The 18,551-nt window shown below is 34.8% G+C and overlaps 1 protein-coding gene across 1 annotated transcript; it reads right to left on the minus strand.

Moving 5' to 3' along the window:
• Window positions 1-2,203: 2,203 nt before the first annotated feature.
• On the minus strand, window positions 2,204-3,208 carry LOC110587303 (L-lactate dehydrogenase B chain-like). Its single transcript, XM_044918728.1, is given in 2 exon segments — window positions 2,204-3,055; window positions 3,058-3,208. Coding segments are annotated over 2 exon segments (1,002 nt in total). The 3' UTR covers window position 2,204.
• Window positions 3,209-18,551: the final 15,343 nt, after the last annotated feature.

Below are 18,551 nucleotides of genomic sequence, written 5' to 3' on the forward strand. Positions count from 1 at the left end.
AAAAAACAGTATCTTTAAATCCACAGTAAAGATTTTAATTTATGGCACACAGTGGGTATGCAACTCAACATTTCGCATTATTAGCCTCTTGGCTGTGATCCATGGGAGTGCTTTACATCTCTCCATCCTTATTGTTTCTTGTCCTGTCAGTTCTTGAATATCACTTTGCTCAGTGGGGATTTTCAAGACAAAAAACCATAATGTGACTCCCAACTTTAGTGGTGTTAAAGCAATGAAGAGGATCTGCTGCAGGGAAAAAAATCCAGTGTTCTCCAAATTTCTTTGTGTCCCCTTATTATGTACTTTACTGAGGTCATTCGGAAAATCTTTAATAAATGGAAGAGAGGTAAAGAAAGTTCAAAGTGTGGAGACTGGGTAAGTCTGGAAAACAGGAAAATTTAAGGGATAGGTATGAGGATGTATGAGAGGCTGGTATTGACAGCTGATGCCCCACTCCATTCCCCTCGGCACACCTGAGTTCTCCTCAGCTACACAGCTGGTGAACAGTTGCTTTGCTTGCTCACAGTTTCCTATCTCAAGCACTCAAGTCTCTCAGCTGCTCTTTAGGCCAAGGTCTTTCTCTGGTGCCATGAGAATTTGCTCAGTGCACACAGATACTCTGACTTGATGAAAAATTAATGCCGTGGAAACAAGCAATAAGCACTGGAATCCCAAATAAATACACCTGCTTTAGCATTCCTTGGTTGGCTAATATTGGGATGTATTTTACCTGTCTCCTCAGAGGACTCCTAATGGGATTAAGTTCCAGTTGCCCACAGTGGTAACCTCCTAAGTAATACCTTATCCTTTATGGTATAACCTCCTTTCCTGTTACATTCACCCTGATCATCACTTGTCCTTCCTAAAATCACTTCCCATAAAAACCACCTGCATTCCTGTCTCATGGGCTGCTTTTAGAAAATATGTATGCTAAATATGACTTCCTGAGAAAAGAACTGTTAGAAATATTGTTATTAAAATAAGAGAAAAAACTTTAAAGAAAATTATACTAATGAGTACTAAGTAAATAAACTACTTTGATAAAGGAGAAAAGGAAATGTTCCTTATTATCCAATGTTAGAACAACAGCATTCAAATTGTTTAAAATATGAGTGTCTTTGCCATATTTGATTTTCTCTGGCTGTTCAAGTATTATTAGAAGCCCCTTAATACATGTTTCATATTTGAGGCAGAGAGGTATATGTAGAAGATTCAATTAGTGATTTCATTATAGATACGGCCTCACTGAAGGAGCATCTCTGGCCCTGGTTCCAGTAATCAGAGATCACAAACGCAATTATCCAGTTCTTACATACACGTAATTTCCCACTTGCTGCAGTAGGAAGAGGAATAATAGTCTGGAGATTCAAAGCACTGTTTCTAATCCTCACATGCTTTCTTTCAATGCAATACACTTATTTCCCACCACATCCCTATGAAATGAAAGTTGGATATTATTGATAAAACACAATTATGTGATCAAGGTATCTGCATGTTCCATATATTTGAATATTCATTCATTCAATTAACTTTCATATAATTTTATATAGTTAGGTTCATATTTTCCCATATCTCTGTAAGATCCCAAAGTTAAGGGATAACATTATAAAGCTGAATCCAGAATGTATCTCTTCCTGATCTTATTCCTTTTTCTCTAACCTCAAGGTTCATAACGATCATATCTTTATATGTTTTCTAAAAGTCATGTGAATATTATATATATATAGAGAGAGAGTATATAGCATAACAGTATGTTTTTATCTTTTAGAATATAATGTGAATAGTCTCCTTTGTATATGATTCAAAAACTTGTTTTTTAACTCAAAATTTAAATATATATATTCATATATATGTATATATCTATATTAATTTTTTGCATCATTTTTTATGGATGCTTTATCACCTGTTTATTGACATCTATGGTTTTTTTAAACAATTGCTATTATTAACATTACAACAATAAAAATCTGTGTAAACATCTCCTTGGTTACATTTTTTTTTTTCACACTGCAATAGTTGATTTTATTTGTTCAAGGGCTCATATTGCAAGCATTAAACCAAGCATGGGCTTTGATTTTGTGAGCCCAGATTCACATATTTAGGAAGATAAAAGCAAACTGTGATCCATGTATATGGATGAAAAACTAAAGGCTCACAGTTAATCACATCATAGTTTTAAATTTCAACATCCTAGAAGCCAGAAGTCACAGATCTTTTAGGTCTTTCTGGATGTCCCACAAGGTATCTGCACTTTTCTTGAGCTGGGCAACCTCATCATCCTTCAGCTTCTGGTTGATCACACTGGTTAAGCCCTGAGCTTTCAGGATACATGGAAGGCTCAGGAAGACTTCGTTCTCAATGCCATACATCCCCGTCACCATTGTTGACACTGGATGAATCCTGGATGGATTTTTCAACATGGATTCAATGAGATCAGCCACACTTAATCCAATAGTCCAGTTGGTATATCCTTTTAGCTTGATGACTTTATAGGCACTTTCCACCACCATCTTAGGCACTTCCTTCCAATTTTCACTGTAGTTGTCTGTTCCCATTTCTGGATTCAGTTCCTGAAGAGAAACACCTGCCACATTCACTCCACTCCACACAGCCACAGTTGAATCACCATGTTCTCCCAAAATCCATCCATGGCAGCTGCTGGGATGAATGTCAAGTTTTTCAGCCATAAAATAGAGAAATCTAGCAGAATCCAGATTACACCCACTTCCAATTACACGGTGCTTGGGTAGTCCACTTAGTTTCCAGGTAACATATGTGAGAATATCCACTGGGTTGGAAACCACAATTATGATACAATCAGGACTGTACTTGACTATCTGCGGAATAATGAATTTGAAGACATTAACATTCCTCTGCACCAGATTGAGCCGGCTCTCTCCTTCCTGCTGGCGGACTCCCGCAGTCACCACCACAATCTTAGAATTGGCAGTCACAGAGTAATCTTTATCTGCCACAATTTTAGGTATCTGAAGAAATAAGCTCCCATGTTGCAGATCCATCATTTCTCCTTTGAGTTTATCTTCTAAAACATCCAAAGGGCAAGTTCATCATCCAGAGACTTTCCCAGAATGCTGATGGCACACGCCATACCAACTTGTCCAACACCCACTACAGTGATCCTATTGTTTGGGACGGTTTCCTCTTCTTCTGCAACTGGTGCAATCAGTTTTTCCTTAAGAGTTGCCATTGTGCCCAGAGAGAACCCGCTGGGAGAGTCGCGCGAAGAAGACAGCTGCGTGCGTCTCCTCGGGCGCAGGATCTGCAAGTCGTTGGTCAAATTTTAATGAATTCCTACAGAGAGTATATTTTAGAGTAGAATTGATGGGAGGCATTCTATGTGCATTTTTATCTTGACTAGACTGCTATTTAATTAGTAATTATATTTTGTTATTCAAAGCTGCTTTAGCAATTCATATGGTTACCAAAAGAAAATGTGAGAGTTTTTATTTCCCATAAGTTTGTCAACAGTGTGTATTGTAGGATTTAATTTTTTAAAAGATTTTATTTATTTATTTGACAGAGAGAGAGAGAGAGAGGGGGAACACAAGCAGGGAGAGTGGGAGAGGGAGAAGCAGGCTTCCCGCTGAGCAGGGAGCCCGATGCGGGGCTCGACCCCAGGACCCTGGGATCATGACCTGAGCCGAAGGCAGACACTTAACGACTGAGCCAGCCAGGCGTCCCAAGGATTTAATTTTTTTACCAGTGAAATGGTATATCTGTTTTAATTTGCATTTCTCTGATTTCTCTGATAATTTTTTTAATTAAAATACTGTCCCTTTTTTGGGCGGGTGATATTTCCCTCATAAGAACTGCCTATTCATTTACTTTGCCTATTTTTCTATCTGAATGTATTATTTTGGTATGGATTAAAAGGAAATATATATATACACACACGTATATTACATATATGCATATATATTTGCAAACATGTTTGTACTCTGAAAACTATAAAACACTGATGAAAGAAACTGAAGATGACACAAAGAAATGGAAAGACATTGCATGTTCACGTATTGGAAGAACAACTATTGATAAAATGTCTACACTACCCAAAAAATCTGCACATTTAATGCAATCCCCATCAAAATACCAACAGAACTAGAACAAACAATCCTAAAATTTGTATGGAGCCACAAAAGACCTCAAATAGCCAAAGCAACCTTGAAAAAGAAAGCAAAGCTGGAGTCATCACAATTCTGGATTTCAAGTTATATTACAAAGCTGTAGTGATCAAGACAGTATGGTACTGGCACAAAAATAGACACATAGATCAATAGAACGGAATAGAAAACCTATCCTATAATTCTTTTTTTTTTAAAGATTTTATTTATTTATTTGAGAGAGAGAGAATGAGAGAGAGCACATGAGAGGGGGGAGGGTCAGAGGGAGAAGCAGACTCCCTGCCGAGCAGGGAGCCCGATGCGGGACTCGATCCAGGGACTCCAGGATCATGACCTGAGCCGAAGGCAGTCGCTTAACCAACTGAGCCACCCAGGCGCCCAACCTATCCTATAATTCTTGACCGAATGCCCAATTGTGATGAAAAAAGTTATGTTCAAATTATAAAACACAAATAATAAACATATTTTGTCTCATATTTTCAAATGATGCTTTATGTTTAAACTTCAAATTTTGTTAATATAAATTTCTGTTGGATTATAAACAACATAATGTGGTTACTAATAAAGTTATAAGAACATACTTGCAGAAAAAAGTACTTCTGTTTTACCAAAACTTTCAGTTACATTTTTCCTAGTTCCTCTACAAGTGGGTGATGGTTCTACATTTATAGATCCTTTCTCTGATTTTCAAATTTTTTATGAGTCACCCTGAACTAAAACCTGTATGATACTTCCGTTTTGGACAAGAAATTACAAGTTGTGCCATTTTCTGAACAATCAGTGTCCCAACTCAGCTTTAAAATATTCCACCTTTCCTGTATAAGAGTGATATTCTTTCCTCAGGGTCAGCGGGGCATGCATTCTTACTTGTTCGTAAATAACACCATGGATTGTGTTGGGTTCTCATGGCTCACTTAGTTATGGCCTCTTGCTACCGAAGTTAGAAGTGTTCAGGATGCCTGATGAAGGTTATCAGGGAGGTTTGTGTCCAGAGGAGCAACACAACTAATTGGAAGAACCAATGACACTGATTCACAAGCATCAGCTCTTAAATTAGTGAGCTAACTTGCCAGCACTACCTATTAACTACCCAAGGAAAAAAGCCTGTAAAGAAGTTTCTATTGTTGTTATTGTTTTGTTTTGTTTTCCTTTTAGGTTTCTTACAAAACTATTTGAAGTTCTTAAAGTGGAACTCATAAAGTAAGTTCCAGATGGTAATGTGGATTTCAGAAAAGTTCATAAAGCCTCAGTAGTATATAAAACTAGCATTGGTACATGCCTGAGAATAAATGTTCCCTTTTTCATAAGCCAATTTCCATTATCCAATTCTACATTCAGTCTATAAGAAAAATCACTTCTTAAAATATTTAATGCCTGAAATATTAAAGTGAAGGTGAATTAATCTGACATTTATGGTCTAGTTGTCATAGTTTAATCCCTTCCTGGTTTTATTTAACTGATTGAATTGTGACTCTTGGGCTATTGAACTTTGATGCCGTCATCAAAGTGGGACAAACATCGGGACAAACATCCCGTCAATACATGTAGGGCTGTAAAAATTTTGGTGAGAATTAGAGCACAGCATTCAGCAGTAATGGAGAAATCTTAATATCTTCACATAAAAAACTGCCCCATGCTGAATCACAGATGCTCTATAATGTTTGCAAATTGATAAAGTGGATACATACAGATCAAGTCTACACATTGAATTTCAGACTTAAATCTGGAAGTAATATTATACGCACACAATAACACTTCTTTTTTAGGAGGGAAGTGAAAACAGAAGTATTGGGAGTAGAAATAATTTTCTAAAACCCGTAATTGTATTATTAGAGTTGGAGAGAGAACCTTAGATAAGAAGCTGTAAAAACCTATTTACCATTCAAAGAGCCTTACTCTTGAATTGGTTGTGTTGCCCAAAATATGTTCTAAGCAAATACAATTTCCACAGATAGCTTCTGTGTTCAAATAAGATAGTGGGATCCTCTATGTCATACTCCCTTCTTTAAAATTCATAGTGACTCTTCATGTATAAATGGTCTGGGGAGTTTTGTAATGGAGAATTTTTATACACATTTTTTAAAGGTATGATCAGAAAGGGAGAAAATGGTCTATCTCACAATGGCAAGTGAAGTGAGAAGAAGGTGACTCTAGAAAAAGCTGAAGTTCTCCCCATTGGTTGAATATGATTTCCAATATTTGGTCTATTTGTCTAACTTAAACTTGGATGGCATGAGGTCCCAACTCCTCTATTGATTCTACGGATAGAAATTAAGTTCCATACTCACTGTTTCTAAAACACAATTTTAGAATGGTCCTGCAAATGGCTTATTGCTTTGCTTCCCTGACTTATCCTCTCATGACTTCGGTTCCTGATAACAACCACTGTGAGGCAGATGGGATGCTGAACACTGGCATCCCTTCCTCACTCGTGGCACTGCCTCTCCAACTCCCGCACAAGGAGAGCAAAGACTAGTCTGAATGTGATCTCTGCCTCAACCATAGGCGCAGGCTATTCTTAATTATTCTCAGAAAATGGAGCAAAGGCTGTTGCTCTAAAGAAGATTTTACTAAAGTCTGTATCCCACCTGGCTAAACTATTTCCCTATAAAGGCTCTGTCTCCACTCCTGGAAAACTGGGAAACCCTGAACTAAAGTCAGTTAATTCCCCGACATATGGAGAAGAGAAAGTTGTTTCTTCAAGAAGGATCTTGTGTTAAGATCCACTTCCTTAGTCTTTATTTTCTGCCCCAGAACTTAACTCTTTTCTGGATGGATGACAGTCAAGTTACGGAAACATCCTAAACAAGCTTAAATTAATTACTAATTTATTTTCTAACATCTAGACCAAAATGACATTGTGTTTTTTTTCCTACATGTAATCACAGGTTACAAATAGATTTGCTTACATGCTTTATCAGGAAAGGCATCTCCTTATTTTCCATATGCTCAATTCACACTTAGCCATCAGGATCCAATTCAATGGCCACCTCCTTCACTACTTTATGAAGATTTCCACAATTCTTCTTCAAAGAGAAGTAATCCTTGCTCCCCAAAATATATCACTATATATCTAAATATATCAATGTATTTATACTATGGATTTTTACTGATCATATTAAAATATATCAATGCATTTATCTAAATAGTTTATTACTGTTTCTTTTCTTTTTTTTACTGATCTTGTGCTATAATTATTAGTGTAGCATAGAATTTGTTAAGAGTACACAACTGTTAGGGTGAGAACCATGTCTTTGCAATTAATGTAAAAGCAAAGATAATGTTATGAAAAAACCTGGAATAAAATTCTGTCTCCAAAATTATGTAGTTATAAGACTTGGAAATTGTTTTTCAGATGTTTTTATTCAGAGATACTCAAAATAGATAAAACAGGAAAAGCTAATCTGAATAAGTGTTAAAAATGTCTTTTGGCATTTAACTGCAAGTCCTAGAAAGCAAACTACAGAAATATCTTTAAATGAACAGACTAGTTACCACTGGCAAGTCTGGAGGATTAAATTTTTTAAAAAGTTAGTCATGATCATACAGACAACTCTATGAAAATGTTTTCCTACCCAACCTTTACACAAAAATGACCTTGAAAAAGTTTTTTATTACATTAATATTTAGTTTTATGATGTAAAAAATTAATGTATACCTACAGTAAGAAATACATATGTTTGTGTGTATGTTTATAAGACTGTGTACACACATACACACATGTTACAGAGTACTCAGAGAGCTCTGCATTATAGTGCTTCTTTTCAATTTTCCATGTGAAACCTGAGACACATTCTTACCTGGAATGTTTTGAATGAATGACTTCTTCCCTAGATAAGTGAGCAGCAGTATCCATATTATCATCCTATCACCACTGACATGCATTTATAAGACAGATGACCAGGTCTGGTAATATTAATATTTGACTGTAACTAAGTGAGGGTCAGACTATATAGGAAGAAAATCATTAACACTTGCTTAATGAACCTCACACTCCCATTAACTTAACCATGACAGAATGCACAATGCAGGGCATTGATTCAGGGACTTCACATTTATTGCAGCCAGGCTCAGAGTACCTTTGCATCAATTAAAAAGCAAAACAAACCCTAATTTCAAAGGTCCTACAAAAGACGGTGCTGTCTACACAGGTTTGGTTAATTATTTGTTGTAATGTAACTGTGTTTATCTTCTCATTTCCTAAAAAACAATGTTTATTTAGCAGTATAATTTATTTGTCTCTCGTGAGATTTATATTGCAGGACATTTCATTTGAGAGTCTGTATATCTTTAGGAAGTATACAGTGGACCAGAACTAATCTGTCAAAAGTTATTACTGAACTGATTAAATAACATTTATTTTAAATTCTGATGTGATTGGTGCTTTCTGTCCTAAGGGCTTTTTTTTTCAAAAATCTTAGTTAATTTAGATGAATTTACAGTTGACCCTTGAACAATGCAAGGGTTAGGGTCACCAACACCCCACAGTCAAAAATCCATGTATAATATTTGACTCCCCCAAAACATAACTACTAATAGCCTACTGCTGACTGGTGGCCTTACCAAGACCAAAACGTATTGATAAACACATATTTTGTCATGTTACATGTATCACATACTGTATTCTTACAATAAAATAAGATAGAGAAAAGAAAATGTTCTTGAGAACATCATAAGGGAGAGAAAATACATTTACAGTACTCTACTGTATTTATTGAGAAAAATTTCATATTAGTGGACCCATGGAGTTCAAATTTGTGTTCTTCAAGGGTCAACTGTACATAGCAGCAAGAATACACAGAGGATGAATATCTAAATTACCAAGTCAAACTTACCCTTAGGCAAAATACTGAATGGAAGAAACATCCTCCAAACTCCTTTTCTTTGACAGTTTCATTGGCCCATGTGGTAGCTACCTCATGCTGTGGTATGAACTCAGATTTTATTTTATTTCCAGTTGGTCTTTCCTCTCCTTACCACAAGAAAGAAAGAAAGAATGGAAGGAAAGAAGAAAGGAAGGAAGGAAGGAAGGAATGAAAGGAAGGAAGAAAGAAAAGAACAAGACAATAATACATTCTAAAGGTCCCCAGTATTGAAAGCCAAGCTTCTCTTTGACCACACCCATCTTCCACCCATGCACATATATGCATTTTTGCTAGTAAATGTGCTAACACTCACATCCAGTATATATATATATATATATATATATATCAACAGTTAAGAGCAATGGAGGTCATGTTAGTGGTGACAAAGGGTACTATCTATCTCAGGCACTCTGCTTTGTATTTTACCTGTATTATCTCACTTATTCTGAAAAACCATCCCATAAGGTAAGTATAATATTCTGTATCACACAAATGAGGAAACTGAATGCTATAGAGCTGATGAAAAATGGACGCCTGGGTGGCTGGGTGGCAGGGTGCCTGGGTGGCTCAGTTGGTTAAGTGTCTGCCTTCACCTCAGGTCATGATCTCAGGGTCCTGGGATCCAGCCCCGCTTCAGGCTCCCTGCTCAGTGGGAAGCCTGCTTCTCCCTCTCTGCGTGCTGCTCCCCCTGCTTCTGCTCTCTCTCATTCTGTCAAACAAATAAACAAAATCTTTAGGGGTAAGAAAAAGAAAAGAAAAATGGACACGGTCAAAATGCCACTGTGCTGATAAACCTAAAAACCCAAACTCACATCTCAATGACTCCAAAGCCCATAATTTCCCCAAGTGACAGATTTGTTGAATATGAATTTGGAAACAGTGACACTGAAGTGTACACTGGGGGGTGAAGTAAGGTGAAAGAGTAAGCAAAACCATTAGCTTCCTTATGGGCCAAGATAATTTAAATATTGTGCTTCAATAAAGTGAAAATGCATTTATACTAAGAAACTGCAAAAAAAAAGTAATTATGTGGATGACAATGACACAGGCATAAGAGTTTAAATATAGTCCCAAGGCATCCCACATGGTGGTTGTAGCCACAACTAACATAGTTTATTTGTACACAGACCATTGAAAGATGTATTTTGTCCTAATGTGTGTGCCTTGCAAGTGTCTTGCAACATCTTTAAGAGATTACTCTGATATTACAGAAGATATTCATGAAGTTTTAAAGATATTTGCTAATCACTTACCTTTATGTGATCTGGGCACCAATGAACTGATGCATTAAAATTAAAAACAAATAAGACAAACATATTTATATATTCTTAGTAAGCATGTTCATACTTGTGCATCTTAATCCTATTATTACCTAAATCCCATCCAGGTAACAGATCTGAACCTATATTCAGATAGTCATATGTAAAATGTTTCTTGAACGTCATAAAACTATTTCCTCAGCTTTTCACCTCACACTATATCTTAAATATTCTACATTAGAAGCACTTACGTGAGTTAAGCACCAGTTGACATGAAAAAAATTATTGGGAAGCGTAATACTTTTCTAAAGCGTATATACTGGCATGAAATATAGAATTGATATGCCAGGATCTGTTCTAGCTACTTTATATTCACCAACATATTTAATCCTCAGAAAAACCTTTATATTTCTCTTATTCTTAATTTTATAGAATATAATAACATTCTGAATATTTATAATATCCTTTATATAAATGAAAATATAAAATTATATAATATTTTTCAGAATGTTTACAATATTCTTATATTAAAGAATATACAGAAAATTATAAAGTAAATTTAGGTGATTAGATTTCATTGAGGCAAAGCACACTAGAGTAGTTCTAATTTCTAAAGTGAAATAAATACAAGCACAGCTTAAAGCAACATTAAAAAATTATCATTCTCAGGCGCCTGGGTGGCTCAGATGGTTAAGCGTCTGCCTTCGGCTCAGGTCGTGATCTCAGGGTCCTGGGATCGAGTCCCGCATCGGGCTCCCTGCTCCTTGGGAGCCTGCTTCTCGCTCTGCCTCTCTCTCTCTCTCTCATGAATAAATAAATAAAATCTTTAAAAAAAAATTACCATCCTCGGAGTATAATTTATATGAAACAAGTTTCATCCATTATATGTATACAGTTTTATACTTTTTGATAAATACATATATTACTATAACTATTCACCACAATAAAAATATAAAATATTGCTATTTCCCAAAAAGTTCTGTTGAACCTCTTCCCAATCCATCCTTACTTTTTAGTAGCCCAGGCAACCAAATATCTGCTTTTTCTAACAAAAAAGATTAGATTTATATTTTCTAGAGTTTCGTATAAATGGAACTATACAATATGTTCTCTTGGTAGTTGTGTTTGCTTTGTTTACATTGATACATGTTATTGTATATGTGTATTGTGTGTGTGTGTGTATATGTATATATACACATCACTAGTTTTTTCTCTATTTTTACTGAGTAATATTGCATTGGCAGTTTCTTTAAAAGTTAAAATATAACTACCATCTGACCCAGTTACTCCACTCCAAGGTATTTAAATGCAAGAAATGAAAGCATATATCCATACAAAAACTCCCTTTAAAATGAATGTTCTCCTGAGAGACTATGGACTCTAGGAAACCAACTGAGGGTTTCAGAGGGGAGGGAGTGGGGGGATGGGTTAGCCTGGTGATGGGTATTAAAGAGGGCACATACTGCATGGAGCATTGGGTGTTTTACACAAACAATGAATCATGGAACATGACATCAAAAACTAATGAAGTACTATATGGTGACCAACATAACATAATAAAAAAAATAAAATGAATGTTCATAGCAGCCTGAATATTCATAGCAGCCTGAATGTTCATAGCAGCCTTATTTTTAATATCCAAAAGGAGAACTAACACAAAATCCACCAACAGGTAAATGGATAAAATAGTTGTGGTATATCTAAGCACATGGAATATTATTTAGACATAAAAAAGAATGTACTATGGATAACATAGAACAACATGGAGAAACAGTTTAGTTAACATGCTAAGGACACCCCAGAGGAGAATCTATAATTGATCCATAATTATCTCTAACTGTTGATTATTGTATCTGAGGCTTACAGAGATTACTTCAATTATTCATCTCTTCTATCCACAAAACAAATTAGAAAAGGCATCATCTAATATCTTATTGTATAGTAGAATATTTCTGTGTTGTGATTAAAGATATCTAGGATTGTACTTGTCCTATGCTATGAAATAAAATGCACTATGCTTCCTGGAAGCTCAACACTAAGACATTGGGAATATATATGGCAACATCTCCTTCTTGCCAAGGGAAAAATGAAATCCTAGTGCGGAGTTCAATTTACATTGTATTGTTCAGAGTCACATTTTTCAATTCTCAATTTAGAGGACCTGGCAAGGAGCACAAATTTGACCTTTAGGAAAGCCTAATCTGTACCTAGCACTTGAAACATGGGGCTGCCAAACCTCTTCCACACTCACACATACACATCTTTTGCAATATAAATAAAATATAGAAACCAAAAATATAGCATAATCTTTCAACCCCAAAATAAACATCATTCCAGATAGTATGCATGTATAAAAGCAAAATGATACTAAAATATACTATATAGATGTAATTTAACAGAACCGTGCTCATAGTAATTTGTACAAAAAGTATTGACTTCAAATTGAATTAATAAAAAATAAGTCTTACTGAAATTGAAAAAATAGCTGAACTTCAATTATATATTTCCTTATTACAAAATATAGCATTGCACAAAATGTCCTTTCAACATATAAAGGAAAAGAGAAAATGAAATAAAGTAAAAACTTTAAATGTATTAGGTCATTTCTCTAATGATATATTTCAACCTAAGATAATATCTATGGACTCTTAAAGACAAAAGAAAAGAAAAAAATGAATAGCATATTTACAAGTGCTCTCCTCCTTTATGCCACCGTTTCCATTTCTATAATCTTACAGTTGCAAGTTTTTACAGTTGTAGCTTTAGTTCTAAGCATTAATGGGCCCTTTGCTCACTTTAGGATGGCTTCTTTGTTTCTCACCTATTTACTTTGATTATTCCCTTTGTTGATTAGATTTCTCCATCATCAAATCGATTCTGTATTCTCTTCATTGCTTGTAGGATGTAGGATCAATTCTAATTTTACAAAATTACAGCTGGATGGGAATAGTGGAGGAAAGCATGCTGAATATGTGTATACCTAGGACATCCTCTACAATTTGGTGAATATATCTTCAAAATGTCCTTAACCATTTTGACATTTGGCACAGAGCACCCAACATAATCTACTTAATATAATTTTGAACATGTACTTTCTGGACAAAGCAAGGTGCACACACACATGCACACACACACAAACACAGCTCTGTTCTGTAAGTACAGCCAGATTTACTGTAGAAAGCATTCTTATGCAAAGAAACTTTGGTCAGAGAGATATTTTTATATTTTTTCTATAAAAAAGTATATGAACAAAAACCCCACTGCATCTCAAAAACAATGAAACCGTATCCAATTAAAATTTAATTCTGCAACATTGTTAACTTAAGGGTCATTTAAATAATTTTTTTAGGCATCCATAAATAATGCATTTGTTACTAATTAGCAGCTTCTACATTACCTTCTAAACTTCTGTTTAAGAAGCATCCTCAGACCATTAGGAAAATTTACAACTGTACATTTAGTTGGGGGTGGGGGAGAAAGGTAGTCAATTACGAGATTTGTTTTTTATAGACGCTAAGGTTTCTTGAAATAAATCTTATTTGACAGAATAAAAATAGTTATTCTCATGACCAATTATAAGAACAGTATGTAAATTACAATAAATCTCTCATTCCTTTCTTATTCCCAGGAGAGTCGATCTTGCACTGGAAAAATCTGTGAGCTTCTAGAAGGTCTGTAAACTCTAACCAAAACAAGATGGGCAGAACTAGGGTAAATGATATGCATAGAGAGGACTGACTAATCAGTCAATCTGTTATTCTGTAACATTTAGTATTACATTATTTGAGCTAGGAAAAGAAATCTAGAAATGGCTTTTTAACATTGTACTTTGTTTAACATTGATGATATTAATGAATCACTGCGTAAATCAGGTGAATATGAGCTGCATGGAGTCACATTTTGGTAGCCATCGTTGGGATCAGTGATCCACTCACCAACATGAAGCAATAACTATCATTTTTTTTTTAGATTTTATTTATTATTTATTTATTTATTTATTTATTTAGAGAGCGTGAGTGGGGGGAGGGGGGCAGGGGGAGAGAGCGAATCCTAAGCAGACTCCCACTTGCTGAGTGTGGAGCCCAATGCGGGGCTCCATCTCAGGACCCAGAAACCATGACCTGAGCAGAAATCAAGAGTTGGACTTTAACCAACTGAGCTACCCAGGTGTGCCAATCACCATCTTTTAAAACAAAGAGTCAAATCATATTCCCTGATAAATGATCATCCTACTTAAATTTAATTGGTACTTTCAGAGAAAAACCTGGGCTACAGATGCAATATTTATCTAATCAAGTAATTGAACTGAGAATACTATATTAGAAAATTAGGTATTTACTCCAACTAAGTGATAACATACAGAAAATGCATAAACTCATTATTTATCTCTTATATCATACCTGAATGTGTGGGAAAGAGAGTAAACACAATAGGCATTCAGAAAAGATTAAAAATATTTATGGGCAGAGTTCTGGAGAAGATTTTATCAAGAAGTGAGACTTCAAAGATACAGAGGGTTTGAATATGTATAAAAGGAGAATGACCTCTTGATAATGTAGGAGTCTGAATCCCTGCTTCAACAAAGGCCAGTTTTGTTTCTGATATGTTAATTGGCTTCTGTCTATGTGATTCTCAGTTTAAATATCTCTAAAATTAAGATATTATCCACCATAATTATTTTTAGATGAAAAGAAATGATCACAAATATAAATTGAAAATATATATACTATTAGAAAAATATATTTTATATACAATAAATAGAGAAAAAAGTCTTAAATCCATAGCTTTAGATTCAAAGCTTTCATATGCCCTGTATTGTCTTTTTTTTTCTGTTAAATTACAAATCCCTAAGCCACACAGACATGAATAAGACATAAATAATGTGCAACTACAATAAGTTCTATACATTTCAACACATATGGTGTCCTCTTCTTGAAACTGTGTGCACAACTGGAGAAGGCTTTAATTCTGTGTGCAGAGAGGTTTCTAATATAACTAAATGCCATTATGATTTGTTTGTCAGTATCTCTTTACATTTGGTCATTATAAAATATATCTCCAAAGTCTTATCATTCAATATTAGGCTGATAAAATTCAGTTTGTAGTCAGACACTGGGTAATTGTAGAATCCACCAAAGTATGGACAACTAATGAGACTACCAATTAGAAAAAGCTAATTTCCTCTAATCGTATATTCCATTTGGCTGTTATTGGTCATTCGATTAAAAACAGTACATCTCCATGTTATAATCATCTAGAGCTCCCAGAGTCATGAACTCTTAAGTTATTGATTTATCACTTACTCTTGATTTGCTGTCACTCTCTCCAATACTGCTTTTTTTGCCATTGCCCCTTGTGTTTTCATATGCACCTAGATGACCCTTCTGCTTCCCTGGCTCTTCAAATCCTTGGCCTTTTTTTCCCAGTGATTTATTATTGATCTTCCTCCAACCATTCAATACGATGAGTATTTCAAATCTTTTCCTCTTTCCTCAAACATCCTCCACCATATTCCCCATCTTCACTTTCATCTCATGGCCTTGTTTGGGGGGGAAAATTGACACAATCAGCTGAAAACACCTATGGCTTCCAGCAACACACACATCTGCACCTGTAACTTCATCATCAGTCTTTCCTCTTCCCCAGCTGCTCTAGATCAGAACTCCATGCTCCTAGATGAGATCAAAGTTTGTATGTCCAGTAGACTTCCTTTCCATTTCCTGACCAATCTTCCAGCAATATTCCCCTTTCTCTCTTGTTATTCTTGTCCCTTACTAACACATCATTTCTATCAGCAAAAAAAATATGCTTTATTTTTCCAATATTCAAAAGAACACATTTTCAATCTAACTTTGATCATAAACATTGACCCCATTTCTGTTTTCCTTTTTAGGAAAATTAGTCTGTCTACACTTGCTTGTTCTGTGCCATTCTTGTTACCACACTAATCACACTTGCTCAGGTGCTGGTAGGGGTGGGAAGATATTGGGACATTTAGAAACTTAGACTATTTGTATATTTAAAGCTATGGGTCACTTCATCTGAGTAAATTCTCAGTTACTTTGAGCCAATAGCAGCATGAGGTCTGGTGCCATTAAGACACAGTATAGACAGTCTGGACTCTTAGCTTGTTCCTGAGGGACAGAGCTCCTAGAGGGAAAGGTAAGAAAGGTGTAGGAAGAGTACACATAGTTTTTTTCATACCCTTTATGGATATCATACTTGGGGTTAGAGTTTGAATTAAATGTCTTCCTACAATTTCCCAACCTAATATTGTTTCTGTCATACTCTTTTTTTAAAGTTTTGTAGGGTTCTGTGGGTATTTCTTCTGCCCTCCAATTTTGAGTGCTTATTAACAATTCCATTCATGAGGTATGAATGCTCTTTTGAAGTAAAATAAATAGAAACACTGTTTGTATTTCAGTAAAGAATACTAATTATTCCCTAAGTGGCTCTACACCAAATCTCCTACTCCTTATAATATATATTTCATTCCTCCCTTTTCCCATGCTTTCTTCTTATTTTTTGGAGGGGTATATTGACCCACTTGCTAAAATTGAGGCTAGATTGATTAGTCATCACTTTTTATAAAGACTGCACATAACTGTTTCCAATTTTATGTATGTATAATTTCATATAAATATATTTAAAAATTTATATAAATTTATGCATTATATATTATGCATTATATATATGTAATTTGTCTTCAGGACAGCTTCATTTTTATATACCATTTCCCCAGTTAAATAATTGTAGAGTACTTTCTTCTCTTAGATTTTCTTGCCTTGTTAATCTAGTTTATAATGGAACTACATGTCTCCCTGCAATTATTTAAATTGTTTTTACATTGCTTGGGGTGTTTTATAATATATCTCATATTTTTTTTAGAAACCCTGCATTTCTTTTTAAAGTGTCCTGCGTATTTTTTCCCAAATATGCTTAAATCAATGCTAACCATTGAAGACTTAATACTTGTGATATTAGCTTCCTTCATAGACAAATAAAAAAGAAGAAGTCATACTCAAGTTATGTGCTTACTAAAAGAATATATGACCATCTGTCAAATGAATGAGTTTGTTTTAGTGACCTGATTGTTTTCAATGATTGCTAATAGGATGGAGGAAATAATCAGACTATTGGGCAATTATTCTAAAAACAAGAAAACCAATATTCACATTCATTGTGTCTTTGTTCAAAGACACAGAAACAGTAAGTGGCAGGACTTGTCAAAGCCCTTTGACCAAAATCTGGAGCATGAATTGCTCTACTGCATTCTAGTATTCTGCAGCATTTCTGGCTTAATTCTCAAAGCATTTCTTATATCAAGGGAGAACTTTAAAAAAAAGTTTTAAGATAGTAAAATGCAGCATTAAATATAATTTTATGAGAAACCTTTGATGTTCATGGGACCCATAAGCCAGACACATGGTAGAACAGATAAACCTAATAAGCACGGATTTTGAGAAGAGGGTTTGAATACAAGCTCCACTTCTTAATAGCTTTGCGACTTTTGCCAAATTTGTTACCCTCTCTGAAACTTAGATAACCAGTAGTAAATTGGAACACAAACAAATTTTTGTTTTCTTTTTTTGGTCAAGATTAAATAATAATGGTAAAGTGGCTTATCCTGGATCTGCACATATGAGGTCCATTAAAAGGTTCATAGAAACAAATCATTATGTCTTTCAATTACTATATTTTTAGATTAAAATGAAAGCCAAAAGTGAAGTAAGTCAAATGGAGAAATATAAATACTATATATCATTTCTATGTGGAATCTGAAAAAGCTAAACTTGTAAAAACAGAAAGTAAAAAGGTGGTTACCAGGGGTTGGGGGTGGGGCAATTGGAGAGATGTTTAAGGGTACAAACTTGCAACTCATAGATAAATAAGTCCTGGAGATCTAATGCACAGTATAGTCAATGGAGACAACAATATTGTATTATAATCACCAAACCTGTTAAGAGAATAGATCTTAATTATCTAACCACAAAAAAAGGAATGATAATTATGATGTGATAGAGGTACTAAGTATCACTGCAACCACAATCCTATTACAATATGTAAGCGTATCAGGTCAACATGTTGTATACCTTAAATTTATACAATGTTATTTGTAAAATATATTTCAATAATAACAGCAACAAAATCCAGTGAATTAATTCTGCTTTGAATTAATCCTTTGGGAAAGTTAACTGTCATTTTATCTATCCTTAAAATTTCCAAGGAAGATTTTTATCCTAAAAAGTTACTACCAGGGTCTCCAGTAACAAATCCATTGATGC

This window comes from Neomonachus schauinslandi, chromosome 10 (genome assembly GCF_002201575.2).
Source record: "Neomonachus schauinslandi chromosome 10, ASM220157v2, whole genome shotgun sequence".
NCBI lineage: Eukaryota > Metazoa > Chordata > Mammalia > Carnivora > Phocidae > Neomonachus > Neomonachus schauinslandi.